This window comes from Pseudochaenichthys georgianus, chromosome 6 (assembly GCF_902827115.2).
Source record: "Pseudochaenichthys georgianus chromosome 6, fPseGeo1.2, whole genome shotgun sequence".
Lineage (NCBI taxonomy): Eukaryota > Metazoa > Chordata > Actinopteri > Perciformes > Channichthyidae > Pseudochaenichthys > Pseudochaenichthys georgianus.
In genome coordinates this window covers 30,053,973-30,072,370 of record NC_047508.1, presented here as the reverse complement: position 1 = coordinate 30,072,370, position 18,398 = coordinate 30,053,973, and the positions used below count along the sequence as shown (strand labels likewise).

General features: G+C 44.9%; 1 protein-coding gene across 1 annotated transcript; it reads left to right on the top strand.

The window, feature by feature from the left end:
• The first annotated feature begins 452 nt into the window (after window positions 1-452).
• LOC117447893 (beta-hexosaminidase subunit alpha-like) lies at window positions 453-13,238 on the top strand. The gene is made up of 14 exons (XM_034084872.2): window positions 453-784; window positions 1,400-1,504; window positions 7,454-7,519; window positions 8,361-8,407; window positions 8,512-8,622; window positions 8,701-8,802; window positions 9,027-9,159; window positions 9,922-10,102; window positions 10,255-10,341; window positions 10,447-10,519; window positions 12,045-12,219; window positions 12,443-12,533; window positions 12,627-12,734; window positions 12,831-13,238. Exons 1-14 carry the CDS (start codon window positions 466-468, stop codon window positions 12,892-12,894), a joined length of 1,662 nt encoding a protein of 553 aa, XP_033940763.1. The 5' UTR covers window positions 453-465; the 3' UTR covers window positions 12,895-13,238.
• Window positions 13,239-18,398: the final 5,160 nt, after the last annotated feature.

Sequence of the window (18,398 nt, the reverse complement as noted above, 5' to 3'; positions counted from 1 at the left end):
TTTTATTAATATGACACACTTTTATTTCACATCTATATGTTTGGAAACGTTTTTAAAATACATACAAAAATAATTAATGTACGCCCTGTTCAAACACGGGAAGCTAAAGTTGTCAACAAGTAGGCTATAAACAAAACACGTCCCTTTCGTTTATTGTCTACCAAAGTTACAGTTTATCTAATGTAATCGTACAGGACTCCAACTACACTCGCAGAAAAAGAATAATTGATGTTGTGTGTGTGTTATTAAAAAAATGAAAGATAAAAAAACAATATAAAACGATATGATTCGATATATGGTTATAGTCTACTACATAATTTACAAACGGTATCCTATTGTTTTACATTCAGATTAAGAAATACATAAGGAAAGAAAGAAAAACAACCAGCCTCACTGAAAAAAGCACCCACACCTTAAACCCCGGTCACGTGACTGCTTGCTTTGGTCACCTGACCTGTTCAGCTCATGGTTCAGCTTGACAGTGCAGTAGTTGCCTCTCAGTGGAGTAGTATGGAAGTCATCATGTACATGCTTAGTTCTGGACGATGCACTCGTGAACATTTGTATTTGCTTCTACTAATAATAATTGCTCTTGGCTTTCACACAGTGGAGGGAGTATGGCCACTACCGCAGACTGTCACCACCTCACCCGAGCGATACCCTCTGAACTCGCAGGCTTTCTACTTTGGATACGGAAGACAATCAGCCGCCAAACCAGGATGTTCTGTTCTGGATGCTGCATTCAAGAGATATTTTTCTCTAATATTTCAAGACTACACTTCTGGTAAGTGATGTGAGGTTAAAATGAGACTATGGCAAAACGAAAGTGAAGTTTAATACCTTCTTGGTTTAAAAATACTAACACAAATTATTATGGTAAATAATAATAATAGGCTTAGGGTTACCCTAACTCTTTGTGTACTACTTAAATATTACAATGTATTGTGATTGCACAAAATTGACTAATCTTATACTATGCATTATATACAAACAGAATAAGCAAAATACAGTTAAATACAGGTTACATCCTGTCTTTTTAGATTATAGTGCTAGCATTAATCAAAGATTATCTGGGGATTCACACATTTAAGATATTGTTATGGATGCCCTGATTAATTAGAGAAAAGTGCTCACTGGATGTTTTTTGAATGTTTTGTTTGTCATGTTGGCTTTTAAAGTAGTTCAATAGGCTTTGTAGAGACAGCAGCACAGCAGTCAGTCTGCCTACCTACTCAAAAACCGACCATGACAATGAACCAGTGCAGCAGAGCTTCATGTTTGTGTTCTCAAAAATACCACAGGTTATAGAATAACTTTAGTGTGATACAAACATAAAAGGTTTACACAACTTTAACCAACTTACCAGTATCTGTAATCATTTTACTTTTATGACCAACAGGAAATGGTCCTCTACGATTCAATCAGAATAAACCATTTACTGTTGAGGTCAGTGTTGACCATGATGATTGTGAGAGTTACCCCAATGAGGACTCTTCTGAGAGATGTAAGTATTGACATGTATCTGAGCCTGAGCACCACAGGTAAAGTACACTTTGGTAACAACTGTCACAACTGTTGGGGATTAATTTTGTCTTTACTCCTAGACATTTATCTTATTTTGTGTGTTGACATGTATGACCATCCCTGCTTCTAATCTCCCGTAAGGAATGTGTTGATGCAGTCGCATGTTGATACTAGGTTTTACAGCTTGACCTACAGGGCATAGGGAGGTTTTGCGAGTGTGAGACCGCTAGCTTCTAAGCTCCAGAGATGGGAGAGACATCTCCTGTGTCTGCAGATGTGTTTACGCCATGGTTTACGCCCATCCCCAATATGTGGATTTGACTCTCTGTAAACTACACTGAACAAAAATATGAATGCAACACTTTTGTTTTTGCTACCATTTTTCATGAGATGAACTCAAAGATCTAAAACATTTTCTATATACACAAAATAACCATTTCTCTCAAATATTGTTCACAAATCTGAAAATATCTGTGTGCAACTCGATTTTGACAGGATAACAACTGGTGACTTCTAGAATTGTGTGAGTAACATTCTGTTTTTAGACTTCTCTGTTTAAGTGTGTGTACTCTGTATAAATGCTCTGTAGTTGATCTGACTGAAATTGTGATTTTAAATCTCAAAACCGCTACAGTATCTGTCAGGCAGAAACTTGGGACAAGTAATTTGACTGAAACCTTAAAACTGAACTAACTGACTGCTAGGGTTAACTTTGATTTAAACATTTGGAGAATACTAAGAGCTTTATTGAGTAGGTGTAACTGCATTAAGGGTTAAACTCATAACTTTATAACTTAGGGTTTAATGTAATTGTAAAACCATTGGGCCACTGAAAAGACAATAACAACTCAGGAGGGAGCCAGTCTAGATTTCCTTTTGAGGGCCACCAGCTGCAGAGAGTTAACTAATTAAAGGGACGTGGCCCCACAGCTGTGAGAACTCAGCAATCAGGTGTCCATTTTAGGTAGCACTTTCCTGGAGCGTCAGCTTCAGCGTCAGACAGACGAAGACAAAGGAGTCCTGCTGGAGTAAGACTGACAAAGACAAAGGAGTCCTGCTGGAGTCACGAGGGTGGCAAAGAGGAGGCAAATCCTACTTTGATTGAGCTAAGTATCGCTGGTGTTTTATTTTATTTGGTTGTTTAGCCCCTCAGGCTATAATCATGTGTATTTTCTCCATTCCTGTTTATGTGTCTTCTCGCAATTATCACTGGCCCCGTGTATCTCGTAATCGATATAACCGGCCTGCTCTCGTCTATCCCACATGCTCCACTGACATCCAACATCTAGTTTCAGGCGGCCTGTGGAACTGCCAGTCAGCTGTTCCTAAGGCTGACTTCATCTCTGGCTACGCTTCCCTGCAGTCTCTGGATTTCCTAGCTCTCACTGAGACGTGGATTACTCCATCCAACACATCCACCCCAGTAGCTCTCTCCACAGCATATTCCTTCTCCCATACACCCAGACCCACTGGCAGAGGAGGTGGCACTGGTCTCCTGCTCTCTCCCAAATGGAGCTTTTCCCTCTTCAAGCTACCTAACTTCGCTCCTTCCACCTTTGAATTCCATGCCGTCACAGTAACCCATCCTATACAATTAACCATTGTTGTTCTCTACCGTCCACCAGGCGCCTTGGGGGACTTCTTGGAGGAATTAGATAATCTCCTCTCACACATCCCTGAAACTGGCCCTCCCGCTGTACTTCTCGGAGACTTCAACCTCCAGACAGGGAAGATAGACGAACTAACATCTCTGTTAACCGCCTTTGCTTTCTCACTGTCTCCATCCCCACCAACTCATAAAGCTGGCAATGTCCTTGATCTCATATTCTCAAGGAACTGCACTACTTCTGTAAACCCGCTCCACACCTCCGATCACTTCTTCATTTCATTCTCTCTACCCCTTTCCAAACATAACAAACTAATCTCTTCTCATCCTGCACCTGTCCGCCGTAACCTTCGTTCCCTCTCCCCCTCTACCTTTGCCTCATCGGTGCTCTCAGCCCTCCCTTCCCCTGACTCGTTCCAACTCCTACCTCCAAACTCTGCTGCAGAAACTCTCCTCTCTACTCTCTCATCCTCTCTGGACTCTCTCTGTCCTCTCACATCTCGGCAGGCTCGTCAGTCCCCTCCTGCTCCCTGGCTAAATGACGCACTGTGTGCTAATATAACCGTCCTTCGGGCAGAATCCAAACACCATGACGACCTCCTAACCTATCAGGCTCTCCTCTCCTCTTTCTCTGCTTCGATCTCTCAGGCAAAAAGCACTTTCTTTCAAGATAAGATCCAATCTTCCTATTCCAATCCTAAAAAACTATTTTCCATCTTCTCCACCCTCTTGGACCCTCCCAAAGCCCCTTCCCCCTCCTCCCTTCTGTCAAGCGACTTTGTTAACCACTTTGAAAAAAAGGTTGATATTCGCTCTTCTTTTTCTGACTCACCTTTACTCACAGATGGATCACCAGACCCTCCTTTCACACACTGACCTCCTTTTCCCCTCTCTCTCCAAGTGAGGTTCTTACCCTCATTACCTCTGCCCGCCCTACCACCTGTCCTCTGGACCCTATCCCTTCAAACCTCCTTCAGACTATCGCTCCTGATATTCTACCGTTTCTCACCCATTTCATCAACACTTCTCTAACTTCTGGTCACTTTCCAAACAGTCTCAAGGAGGCAAGAGTAAACCCTCTCCTAAAGAAACCCACTCTCAACCCGTCTGATGTTATAAACTACAGGCCTGTCTCTCTCCTCCTGTTCCTGTCTAAAACACTTGAACGCGCTGTCTTTAAACAACTCTCCTGTTATCTCCATCAGAACAACCTTCTGGATCCGCACCAGTCTGGTTTTAAGGCAGGTCACTCCACAGAAACTGCCCTCCTTGCTGTCATTGAGGAACTGCACACAGCTAAAGCAGCCTCCCTCTCCTCTGTCATCATCCTGTTGGACCTGTCTGCTGCATTCGACACGGTGAACCATCAGATCCTCCTTCACACTCTTCAAGAACTTGGAGTTTCAGGCTCTGTACTTTCCCTCCTCACCTCATACCTCAAAGACCGCACCTACAGGGTTACTTGGAGAGGGTCGGAGTCCGACCCTTGTCAATTAACTACAGGGGTCCCTCAGGGCTCTGTTCTTGGTCCCCTCCTCTTCTCCTTGTACACAAACTTGCTCGGATCTGTCATTAGCCCGCATGGTTTTTCATACCACTGCTACGCTGACGACACCTAATTAATTCTGTCCTTTCCCTGCTCAGAGACCCAGGTCGTCGCACGCATCTCTGCTTGTCTATCTGACATCTCTCAGTGGATGTCTGCTCATCACCTCAAGCTCAACCTTGACAAGACTGAACTTATTTTCCTTCCGGGAAAATATTGTCCCACTCTTGACCTAACAATCAACACCGGCACCTCTGTTGTTTCCCCGACTCAGACTGCAAGGAATCTGGGTGTGATCCTAGATAACAACCTGTCCTTCACTGCAAACATCGCTGCTACAACCCGCTGCTGCAGATACACGCTTTACAACATCAGGAGGATACGTCCCCAGCTGACCCAGAAAGCGACGCAGGTTCTGGTCCAGGCTCTCGTTATCTCACGCCTAGACTACTGCAACTTCCTTCTGGCTGGACTACCTGCATGTGCCATCCGACCTCTGCAGCTCATCCAGAATGCAGTGGCTCGTCTGGTCTTCAACCTTCCTAAATTCTCCCACACCACGCCGCTCCTCCGCTCCCTCCACTGGCTTCCGGTAACTGCTAGAATCCACTTCAAGGCAATGGTACTTGCGTACCATGCTGCGAATGGATCTGGCCCTTCCTACATCCAGGACATGGTTAAACCGTACACCCCAGCAAGTGCACTCCGCTCTGCATCAACAAAACGGCTCGCTGCACCCTCGCTGCGAAGGGGACCCAAGTTCCCATCAGCAAAAACACGTAGGTTTGCTATCCTGGCTCCAAAATGGTGGAATGAGCTCCCCATTGACATCAGGACAGCAGATAGCTTACACACCTTCCGGCGCAGACTGAAAACTCATCTCTTTCGACTCCACTTCAAGCGATAGAACTATTAACAAAGCACTTATATATTAATAAAGGACTGGCTTACCTAAAGCCAGTTGAGTAGCACTTGAAATGTTTTTGCTCTATGAAACCTGATGTACTTATATGATTTTGTTTTCTTCAAGTTTGTATTTTGTTGGTCGAACGCAATTATTGTAAGTCGCTTTGGATAAAAGCGTCAGCTAAATGTAATGTAAGATAATCCATCCCACCTCACAGGTGTGGCATATCAAGATGCTGATTAGACAGCATGATTATTGCACAGGTGTGCCTTAGGCTGGCCACAATAAAAGGCCACTCTGAAACATGCAGTTTTGCTTTATTGGGGGGGTCTGGGGGGGTCCGAAAACCAGTCAGTGCAACACATCTCCTTCGCATAGAGTTGATCAGGTTGTTGATTGTGGCCTGTGGAATGTTGGTCCACTCCTCTTCAATGGCTGTGCGAAGTTGCTGGATATTGGCAGGAACTGGAACACGCTGTCGTATACGCCGATCCAGAGCATCCCAAACATGCTCAATGGGTGACATGTCCGGTGAGTATGCTGGCCATGCAAGAACTGGGATGTTTTCAGCCTCCAGGAATTGTGTACAGATCCTTGCAACATGGGGCCGTGCATTATCATGCTGCAACATGAGGTGATGGTCGTGGATGAATGGCACAACAATGGGCCTCAGGATCTCGTCACGGTATCTCTGTGCATTCACAATGCCATCAATAAAATGCACCTGTGTTCGTCGTCCATAACATACGCCTGCCCATACCATAACCCCACCACCACCATGGGCCACTCGATTCACAACATTGACATCAGAAAACCGCTCACCCACACGACGCCACACACGCTGTCTGCCATCTGCCCTGAACAGTGAAAACCGGGATTCATCCGTGAAGAGAACACCTCTCCAACGTGCCAGACGCCATCGAATGTGAGCATTTGCCCACTCAAGTCGGTTACGACGACGAACCAGAGTCAGGTCGAGACCCCGATGAGGACGACGAGCATGCAGATGAGCTAACCTGAGACGGTTTCTGACAGTTTGTGCAGAAATTCTTTGGTTATGCAAACCGATTGTTGCAGCAGCTGTCCGAGTGGCTGGTCTCAGACGATCTTGGAGGTGAACATGCTGGATGTGGAGGTCCTGGGCTGGTGTGGTTACACGTGGTCTGCGGTTGTGAGGCCGGTTGGATGTACTGCCAAATTCTCTGAAACGCCTTAGGAGACGGCTTATGGTAGAGAAATGAACATTCAATTCACGGGCAACAGCTCTGGTGGACATTCCTGCTGTCAGCATGCCAATTGCACGCTCCCTCAAAACTTGCGACATCTGTGGCATTGTGCTGTGTGATAAAACTGAACATTTTAGAGTGGCCTTTTATTGTGGCCAGCCTATGCTGTCTAATCAGCATCTTGATATGCCACACCTGTGAGGTGGGATGGATTATCTCGGCAAAGGAGAAGTGCTCACTATCACAGATTTTTTTCAGATTTGTGAACAATATTTGAGAAATAGTTATTTTGTGTATATAGAAAATGTTTTAGATCCTTGAGTTCATCTCATGAAAAATGGGAGCAAAAACCAAAGGGTTGCATTTATATTTTTGTTCAGTGTAGTTAAAAGGTCTACCAAGATGCAAGGCTGATCAGATTTGACATGGCAAACCACCCGTGCAGTCAGAACCTTTGACTGTGTGACTTGTGATGTGAATTTCTCCGGCCGATGCTTGTATCAGTGTTTGACATCAGAACTCCTGCTCGTCCTGTGTCTCCTTCATGAGTCAGTGACTCCCACTGCATTACTACACAGAAGTTTCCTCCACAACAACCGTTGGAATTAGAGGCTTTACCTAACTTGCTGTTATTTATGTTACAGACAATCTGAGTGTATCTGCTGGAAAAGCATCTCTGAATGCAGAAACTGTGTGGGGTGCAGTAAGAGGTGATTATAGCAAATTCATGTATGTAAGAAACAACATTTGGAAACAAGAAATTAAACCAACAAAACTTGTTCAGCAAGTTGCACGGGATATCTCGTGATTTATCAAAGCGACTATGACCTTGAAGCAGGCCGCTGTGGCTGTACATGCTTTGGCTAACTTGTTGTATGACTGTTGTAATTGTTTGTTTTAAAATGGTCTGTAACTGTGCTACTGTGTTACCTATCTTGGGCCAGGACTCTCTTGAAAAATATATTTGTAATCTCAATGAGACCTATCCTGGTTAAATAAAGGTAAAAAAAATAACAATTAGGGACCTTCATAGACACAATGTTGTCTCTTTTAGGATGGGACAGAGAATCCTAGGTGGGGAGATAGCAGGTTGACAGTATATGACACAGAGAAACGGTATAAATCAAAACCTGAGGACCTAAAGATTAATTTAAGATGTAGCTCAAGTTTCTATAGCCATAAATCTGTAAAAAGAAAAAAAAACATTGTCTTTTGGTCATACTCAAAATGTAAAGTGTGTATAAAGGTTTAGAAGATTAAATTGAAGTATATGATGGCCAATTCAATGTTTTACTATGTCTCATAAATTTATGCAGCATTACTGGATCGATTCCATTTGTTATAGCTTAACCCACATTTAAACCGGTGGATTATTACCTGTAACTGTGGTGTGTTATGGATCACTCTTTCCAAAAAGCAAGTATGACATTTTTTAGGTTTTTCTAGTTTTAAAAGTAGCCAACTAGAGCCTCTCTACAACTGTCAAATCCAACTAAATTGCAGAATTACTGACTGTTGATTATATGCTTTATATCCTCTGATTAAACACAGGTCTGGAATCCTTCAGTCAGCTGGTGTATCAAGATGAATATGGCTCAGTAAGTGCTCTAGAGTTAATATTTATCTTAAAACACAATTTGTGACTTTGTCATAGTGCTTGACAATTAAATCAATTTTTTGTTTACCTTTTTTTTTCTTTTAGTATTTTGTGAACAAGACTGAGATTGACGACTTCCCCCGGTTTAAATTCAGGGGGATTTTATTGGACACTTCACGTCACTATTTACCAGTGACGGCCATTTTGAAAACTCTGGTAATAATAACTTGAAATTATCTGAACTTCAGCCTTGTGTTTCCATTCAATGGTATTAACATGTATCTTTCTTGTTAGGATGCAATGGCCTACAGTAAGTTCAATGTGTTTCATTGGCACATTGTTGATGACCCCTCCTTCCCTTACCAGAGCAGCACCTTTCCTGATCTTTCCAGTAAGGTATGTCATGTGGATGAAGCCAGCTGCATAGAAATGAGATGAGATCAGCTCAACCTGTTGAACCATGACTTTGCACATTTATTTGAACTGCATTGTAGACGATTCTAACCTTTATTTTATAAAACCCTAGCTTATAACTTAGTAGCCTGCTTGTGAATATATGCGGTAGGAAACTGTAAAAAATGTGCACCCAAGCTGAGCAAAGGTTTCTGGCTCTAATTCAGGGGGCTTTCCATCCGATGACTCACATCTACACACAGTCAGATGTGAGAAGGGTGATCTCACATGCCAGGCTTTGGGGAATACGGGTCATTCCTGAGTTTGATTCACCCGGACACACCCAATCCTGGGGAAAAGGTAACATTTATAAACAATTTCTTTATCCAACTGATTCCAGATACTTGATGTTTAATGTATAGAGGATTTGGCTTTATTACATTACATTACATTGTATTTAGCTGACGCTTTTATCCAAAGCGACTTACAATAAGTGAGTTCGACCAACAAAATACAAACTTGAAGAAAACAGAATCATATAAGTACATCCGCCTTCATAGAGCAAAAACATTTCAAGTGCTGCTCAAGTGGCTTTAGATAAGCCAGCCCTTTATTAGTATACAAGTGCTTTGTTAATAGTTTTATCGCTCGAAGTGGAGTCGAAAGAGATGAGTTTTCAGTCTGCGCCGGAAGGTGTGTAAGCTATCTGCTGTCCTGATGTCAATGGGGAGCTCATTCCACCATTTTGGAGCCAGGATAGCAAACCCATGTGTTTTTGCTGATGGGAACTTGGGTCCCCTTCGCAGCGATGGTGCAGCGAGCCGTTTGGTTGATGCAGAGCGGAGTGCACGTGCTGGGGTGTACGGTTTAACCATGTCCTGGATGTAGGAAGGGCCAGATCCATTCGCATGCCTGGTTTTGGTCCTGAAGGAATCATGTCTGCCAAACCCTAAAAGGAAAGTCTATAAATAGCACAAAGACATGTAGGCTACTGAACCTTTGTTACACGTCCTTCTCTGTGGCTATCAGTAGAAACAAATTCCTGCACTCAACAGATAATGCAATACATTCATTTAAACAAAATGCTGAAGGTAATCTTATTGATAAACGTTTATCCCCCAGGCCAGCCTGATCTCTTGACTCCCTGCTACAGAGGTAGCACCCCTTCAGGAACTTTTGGTCCTGTCAACCCGGTGCTACCCTCCACCTATCAGTTCATGACTAAACTATTTAAGGAAGTGTCATCAGTGTTTCCTGATTCCTATATTCACCTTGGAGGGGATGAGGTGGGCTTTAGTTGCTGGTAGGTTGAAATATGATAGATCATTTAAATGCGTTCCCACTGTTTTATCACCTGTTATTTTGTTCACATTTTTACTGAATGTACATCTATTCATTTGTTTTCATCCTATTATCTAGTTTATGTTTAAGCTTAAAAACTCTCACGTCCCATAGGAAATCCAACCCTGATGTCCGAGCATTCATGCAGAAGATGGGATTTGGAGGAAACTTCCCCAAACTGGAAGCATTCTACATGGAGAGGTATGTTTTAAAATGCATCATACTGTACAATTTTAGAAAAAGCTTGGAGAATTGCACCAACCAAAAAGTCATTGTTTTAAATGTCATTAATCTCTCTTTCCCCAGCATTGTGAATATCACTTCAGCTCTCAACAAGACATCTATTGTGTGGCAGGATGTGTTTGACTACCATGAAAAAGTAAGTACACCCCCACAAATAACCCCTCTATAAATGTAATATGAAACATGTAATTATTATGTTTTGTTAGTGTTTTCATATAAGCTCATACCTTTTTTATTTTTCATCCAAACATTGCAGTAATTTACACAATCAGTATTTGAAATTCTGTTAATTTTAATATTATTTATTTAATTAAAATGTGTGTCCAAGTATCTGCATTCAATGAATGAGATAATTATTTAAAGCAAACATGAAACTTATATTTGTCATAATAATTTCAAACATCTTTATTCTTGATGTTATTCCTGTAGTAGGTGGGTCACTCAACATTTTCCCTTTTTAAGATATTGAAATGAAAACAGGTTTTTTGTAAATGTTTGTGGACAGCTGCTGTCTGGTTCACACATGCTAGCACCTTTTACATTCAAACTAAATTACCCCATTGGGGATAAAATACAGTAGAATAAAACCTTATTAGCATCCTACTCTAATCCAATACATTTGTATGTAAGATACAAATCAGCAGAGTGAATGGTTTGAACCAGGTATATTTTAACAGATTATTGTGTGGAAAATAAAAGCAACGGTTGTGGGTGTTGGTCAGGGTTAGATCACCTTCAATTGAGTCTAAAAGAGTATAGCATTCTGTTGCAGCGCAGCTCTCTGTCTGTGGTGGAGGTGTGGAAAGATGGCTGCTACCTGTGTGAAGTGCGCAGAGTGGCTAAAGTAGGGCTCAGGGTGATTCTGGCCTCTCCGTGGTATCTGGACCAGCCAGGGCCCACACACGACTGGGCCCGCTACTATACTGTAGTAGCGGGCCACCTTCAAGGGTCAGAACATAGCCTGTGTGCTGTGGCCAGTTGAAGTTTGACTTTCTGCTGTGGTTTTTGTTGTGATAATAATAATTACCAGGTAAAACGTGGTTTCCTCTGAAGTACACACAGATTTAATTTTTGTAGCCATACCACTAGGTGGCAGTGCAGACAGTTGTCCATTCATTTATGTCACAGAGACATAATCTTGTTCTCAATCCCTTAGAGTTTAATAATGGTGTACAGAATGAAGCATGGTATATATAAATCATTTTACTTTTTTTATCAATTCTTATGGTGTGAACACACTTCAAAGTAGTATAGAATTAGGACAGACAAAAGCACGTCATGGGAAATGCAAGCATATTTTGATACATTTCAAACCTGTTAACTCTCCTTGGTTAAAATACAATCATGGACTGTGCACAGCATGCTCTAAGATGGTAATATTTTGGGAAGAGGATATTAGAAAAGAATATTCTGACGAGGATTTTAGTGTGTTGTTAACACTCGCCTAGTTTGGGAGAAGACTGCTTTTGCGACATACATTTTTTTTCAATAATCCATTTGGAATTAATTTGCCGCATTGTGTGAACCATGTCTTGGTAGAACCATGATGATAAAAGCTCATCAGTTTTTAAAAATAAAATATACTGAACTATAAAAAAGACAGGTCATTTGCAATATAGCACAGAAGGGCAAGACTGCATGTGGTTTGTCACCCTGATCAGATTCCTAAGGACACAGTGCTGCACATCTGGAAAGGCACTGGTTATAAGACAGAGCTAAGCAGGATTACCAAGGCCGGCATGAGGGTCGTGCTAGCTGCCCCGTGGTACATCAACCACATTGCCTATGGCCAGGACTGGCACAACTCCTACACCGTGCAGCCACTGAACTTTTCTGGTGTGTTCATGTCCAAGTTATTTATTATATAACCTGGGTCAGTTATGGGCTGGTGGTGGGAGCATGTAGAGAACCTTTAAACATTGACCTGCTAAGTGTGTAGACTTGAAGTGGTGTTATATATTTGAAGTGAAATTTATGATTAATAGAAAACGTATTATTATCTCTACATAAAACCCATCAGACTTTTAAATCAAAGCTTTTCACTGTCTTCCCCTCACAGGCACTGATGAACAGAAGAAGCTGGTGATAGGGGGGGAGGTCGCCATGTGGGGGGAGTATGTTGACGCCACCAATCTCCATCCACGTCTTTGGTACGTGATTAAAAAGACAGTGCAGCAACAATTGCATGACATGCATGAAATCCCTCTAAAATAAATCACTTGTTGCACCCCAAAAAATCACAGGCCGAGGGCAAGCGCTGGAGCAGAGAGACTGTGGAGTGATGAACAGCAGACCTCAAGTGTAGACAAGGCGTTTCCTCGCTTGCAGGACTTTCGCTGCTTGCTCGTGAGGTATTTATGCTGGCACAGTTTAACAAGACACTGTGCTCTTTGTAATAATCTTTGCTTTTTTACACATTAATGTTTCTGCTTCCCTTTCTTCTCAAGGCGTGGCATCCGGGCAGAGCCTCTGTTTGTCGGACATTGCAAACACGAGTACCAAGGTATTTGAAGATTCCGGATGGATTGAACTAATAACTAACTAATTCAGTTAAAAGTTGCCTTCTTTTAAAGTGGTGTTATATCTTTATACATTTTGAATGCATTGATGCTTTCTCAGGGATTTTCTTATCATTTGTATTTTGTGATTTTCAGTTATCCACTCTTTATTTTTTACCTTTAAAAATGTATTAATCACAATAATGAACTGTTAACAATAACCTTATTTGGAAGAACCCAAAGTGCCGCACTGTAATGTTGAATTGAACTTGATGAATGCAAAGTACAGAATATTGATTTGAAATGTAAATATGTGTACTATTTCACTGAAGCTAAATAAAATAATGTTGCTCTCAATACTTGTTATTATTCTTCCAAACAGCTGTTACTGTAATACTACAGCTAAAAAAGACACATTGAATACATCTTTCACACAAATTGGCAGTTTAGATGCAGATACAGGTACTTTGATGTGTTCTTGGTGGAAAAAAGGCAAACATGGCAAGAACATGTACACTTCACAAACAAACTCAACTCAATGTCTGTCATTATCAGAAAGGTTGTTACAAAAAGGATATCGTCATTAAAACCCTTTAGCTCCTACATTGCCCAAAACACCTCAGTCCGCCAACTTTTCTCGGATACATGCCAATACATTTTTCCTTAATTCTAATTTGATCAGATATAAGGGAAACATTCCCTGGGAACATACTTTTATAAAACAAGCAAAGGGCATCTGTCTCCCTCTATAGATTAAAGTGTGTTTTGTCAGGGCACCCTGAATGTTAGGCCAGTTTTCAGTGACTTGGACCAGGGAAGCTTAAACAAGAGGTTGTGAACACTCACTGTCAAAATGGCCATACATTTTAGTTTCTCACTGACTACATGAAAACTCAAAGAGGATCCTGTTATTCTGTCCTTCTGCTGACACTATTGATCAGTTATGTGTTTAGAAATGTTTAGTATGTGTTGTTTCTAGTGGCATTACAATTCACACACACTGTAAAAACCGATACTTACGTCTGTAACTACGGTTCTATGAGTCCTGGATGACCGCCAGAGGCGGTGCTTTAGCACTGGATATGTCCATCGCGCGCATGCGCAGCTCGAGTACCAATAACAACAAAGTCACCTGTGACCCACGTGACACCGGCTATGTCAGCCTGTGTCGTCAGAGGATCTGTTCCCAGAATCTTCTCGCGAGCACACAAGAATTCTGAGTGACAGGATACTCTGGCGGTCATCCGGGACTCATAGAACCGTAGTTACAGCCGTAAATATCGTTCTATTTTGTCACTACTGACCGCCAGAGGCGGTGCTTTAGCACTGGATGACCTATACCAACCATGTCATGAAGAATCCAAGCACTTACTCATCTAGCTGGAAGCAGCGGAGCTTGGCAACAGGACCACATCCAGAGGGTGAGGAGTCGCGACATTGACCCGGTAGAACCTGGAGAATGTGCCAGAAGACGGCCATGACGCCGTGGCGCAGATGGTCTCCAGGGGCACCCCTCTTAGGGCAGCCCACGATGTTGAGATGCTTCTTGTAGAGTGGCATCTGACCCCTGATGGCGGGGGAGGGGGGCACTGGCCCCATCGGCATGTGTGATGGTATCAACCACCCAGTGGGACAGCCGTTGTTTCGAGAGAGCACGACCCTTCCTAGTGCCGCCATGGCAAACGAAGAGCTGCTCTGTCTGCCGTATACAGGCCGTAGCATCAATATACGCCCTCAGGGCACGCACAGGGCACAGCAACTCAGGCGTGCCACTCTCCTGTGGAATGTTAAAGCGTGCCAGCTGGATAGGCCGTTTGGATTGGCCTAGTGGAAGCACCTTGGGCAGGAACGCCACATTCGGCAAGAGGGCAACACCCGAGCCATCGGAGTTCCACCTCAGACATGTATTGCTTACGGAGAGGGCATGAAGCTCTTCGAGATGGCAGCCATATACACCTTCAAAGTGGAGTGAGAACGTCCACTATCCAGAAGGGACTGCAGGAACTCTAAAATGGTGGCCACGGAGCAATGTCCCGGATTATCAGCCTTACTCAAATACCAGTGGGAGAAGAGCTTCCATTTGAGAATACTGTGCTCGAGTGGACGGAGCTCTGGCATTCAGGATAGTCTCCCTGACAGATGCCGTGAAACCGCTCAACAGTGGGTTGGGCCCTGCAGAGGCCAAACGCAGAGCTGAAGGCGGTGAGGGTCGGGATGCCAAATCTGACCATTGAGCTGTGACAGAAGGTCCTTCCTGTCGGGGAGACGCCATGGTGGGCTGCAGCAGAGACTGTGCAGCAGTGGGAACCAGACTCTCCCCGGCCAGCGGGGGGCGACCAGAAGGAGCCTGTGCCACTGAGTAAGGACCCTCTGAAGCGTCTGCAGTATCAGAGGCAGCGGCGGGAAGGCATACAGGAGAGTGTCCGGCCAGTCGTGCGCCAGGGCGTCCTGACCCATCGGGCTGGTCACCTCTGTCCAGGAGAACCAGAGGGGGCAGTGCCTCGACTCTTCCGAGGCAAAGAGGTCCACCTCGGCCCTGCCGAAAAGGCTCCAAATTGTCTCCACCACCTCTGGGTGAAGCCTCCACTCCCCCGGTGGAGGCTTGCACCGTGAGAGGAAATCTACGATCTGATTCAGGTCTCCTGGCAGAACGACTGCCAGGGGGGGCGGGGCGAGGCGGGAGAGCGCCCAAGGCAAGAGGCTCTGTGAAACACGGAGCAGCTGTGCGGACCTGGTGCCCCCCTGGTGGTTGATTTGGGCAACATGTTGTCCGAATGAACGAGCCCATGCCTGCCCGCCAGTTGGGGTAAAAAGTGCATGGGTGCGACACCGCCCGAAGCTCCAGCACATTGATATGGCGTGCACCTTCCTGGGCAGACCACTGACCCTGAACAGTCCTGCCCTGCCACACTGCACCCCACCCCGAGAGACACGCATCCACAGTGACAGTCTCCCGGGATGGGATGGTGCCCATGGGCACACCCATCAGAAGATAGGCCCTGTCCCTCCAGCGGGACAGAGAGTGGAGGCACCGCTGAGACACCCTGACTCTTTTGTGCCTGTGCCGCTTGGCGTCCAAGTGAAAGTTGTTCAGCCACATCTGCATGGGGCGCAGTGACAGCAGGCCCAAGGGCACAACGGCAGAGGCAGCTGTCAGTCTGCCTAAGAGCCGGAGGAACTGGATGTAAGGCACCCTCTTGCCTCGTCTGAAGATGCGAAGATGGTGGGAAAAGTCGTCCACACGACGAGGTGTCAGGTAGGCCCTCATGGCGACCGAATCTAGGACCATCCCCAGGTAAGTCAGTGACCTGTTGGGAAGGGTCCAGGCAACTCTTCCCGGTGTTCACTGTTAGGTCCAACCGGACTACGTGGGATAAGAACGCCGTATCCTGGGCCACTTGGGGCCGGGACGGCGCGCAAACCAGCCAGTCGTCCAGATACGGCAGGACCTTTACGCCCTGTGCCTGCAGGGGAGCGAGTGCTGCCGCAACGACCCTGGTGAACACCCTTGGAGAGAGGGAGAGACCAAAGGGAAGCACCCGGAACTGATAATGTCGGCCCTGAAAGGTGAACCTCAAGAACTTCCGGTGATGAGATGCAATTGACACGTGGAAGTAGGCGTCCCTCAAGTCCACGGTTGCGAACCACTCCCCCTGTGAGACAACACGAAGGGTGTCTGCTGTGGTTAGCATATGGAAGGGCAGTACCTTCAGGAATCTGTTTATTCCTCTGAGGTCCAGAACTGGACAGAATCCGCCAACTTTCTTGCTCATAAGAAAGTACGCTGAGTAGAACCCCCCGCCCTGAAGCAGAGGGTCCACTGGCTCAATTGCGCCCTTGGCCAAGAGGACGGACAACTCTTGGACCAGAGCTAAGGCCTTCGCCGGGTCGTTGACAACTGTCATTCTGACCCGGCCGAAGGCTAGGGGCCGGTGTCGGAACTGCAATTCGTATCCCTGGGTTAGGGTGGAATGTAGGGTTAGGGAATGCTCCGGTATTGGGACACAATTAACATGGGATCACTCCGGTCATTGTACGTACTTCGTCTCACTGGAATATTAACGGTCGGATTGAATACAACATCGACCCAATTTATCCGGTCAATGACGGGAGAATTTTGAAAGTGACAAAACACTGTTTTCACACATTTAAAAACAATCAAACAATGTTTTCCCAGGATTCAGACACCTTCCCTGGCTTGTAAATGTGGTGATGCGCCCTGGAGGTATCAGACTATTTAAAACATGTATACCCAGAATTCAATCACTTTTCCTGGGTTACATAGTGCTGTGAAGCAGCCTGTCCTCTGGGTGGGAGAGCCAGGTGCTGGAAGGAGATCTCTGGGTCACAGCCTGCTGCTGCTCTCTCCCTGTATTCACATAACTTTTACCCAGCTTTCACACACTTATTCCTGGGTAAGAAAGCCATGTGCATCACCCTGGATCTCTGGGTGCCTTTGAGTGTGAGACCCTGCTTACAGTCCGTCATTTGGGGCTCTGTGAGGGGCTACAAATGGGTGATTTTCCCGGTGTATTTCATGGAAGTCTGACATAGCCTCTTTGCACATGTCAGGGAGAGATGGGTGGTGCTGTGAATAAGGCCGAATATTGATGCTGGTGGGCGGACAGTAAAGCACGACAAAAGCCATCACCTTTAAGTGTTACCAGGGTCATGAGAACATCCTCCACAGGAAGGTGGGTGGTGCTGTGAATAAGGCCGAATATGGATGCCGATGGGCGGACTGTAAAGCACCGCAAAATCCACCCCCCTTTAAGATTACCAGGGGCATGAGGTTCTGTAGGGTGTGAACATCTGGGTTTAGTCCGTGGGGGAGTGCTTAAGTCCGGGGGACCGGGGTCTCACGGTGTGCGATGTTATGGATTTGCACATGTCAGGGAGAGATGCTGGAGCTGCTTAGTCCGTCATTTGGGGCTCTGTGAGGGGCTACAAATAGGTGATTTGCCCGGTCTATTTCATGATTTTCGAAATTCTCGAAAAAACGGTGCCAACGGAGGAGGGGCTCAAAAAAGCGCAAGTCTTCGGCGCTTTGGGCCGGAAGCCCCGGACACTTTTTCACTCCCCTGTTGCACTTTACAACGGAGAGGGGAATCGAGACCTCCCTTCCTCCGTCAAACAAATGGATTCATCTTTTCCAAGCTACCATCTGCACGAAATCGGAAACCCGGTTTTTGAGAGCACTTAGAAAAAAAACGGAGTTGTCAGGGAATTATGAGACACTATTTTGGGATACAATTTCTCCATTTTCACCCCTTTTCTCTGGTTCTCCCAAAATATAACAGAGTATTTCCTGACTCTGGAGGAATGTAAGGAGAGTTGTCAGGGGACTCTATCCGCCTTAAGAGACACTATTTTGGGATACAATTTCTCCATTTTCACCCCTTTTCTCTGGTTCTCCCAAAATATAACAGAGTATTTTCCTGATTTCTCACTGATCGAATGAAAAACGCGGCCCGGCTCTGGCGGTCGGTTCCTCCGAACTGCGGGTTCGACTCTGAT

Excerpts from the sequence above, each read along its gene's own strand:
- LOC117447893 (XM_034084872.2), top strand. The coding sequence starts at position 466 with ATGGTTCAGCTTGACAGTGCAGTAGTTGCCTCTCAGTGGAGTAGTATG. Across the intron at positions 8,803-9,026 it reads TTCCTGATCTTTCCAGTAAG|GGGGCTTTCCATCCGATGAC; the intron begins GTATGTCATGTG and ends GCTCTAATTCAG. Across the intron at positions 12,534-12,626 it reads AATCTCCATCCACGTCTTTG|GCCGAGGGCAAGCGCTGGAG; the intron begins GTACGTGATTAA and ends AAAAAATCACAG.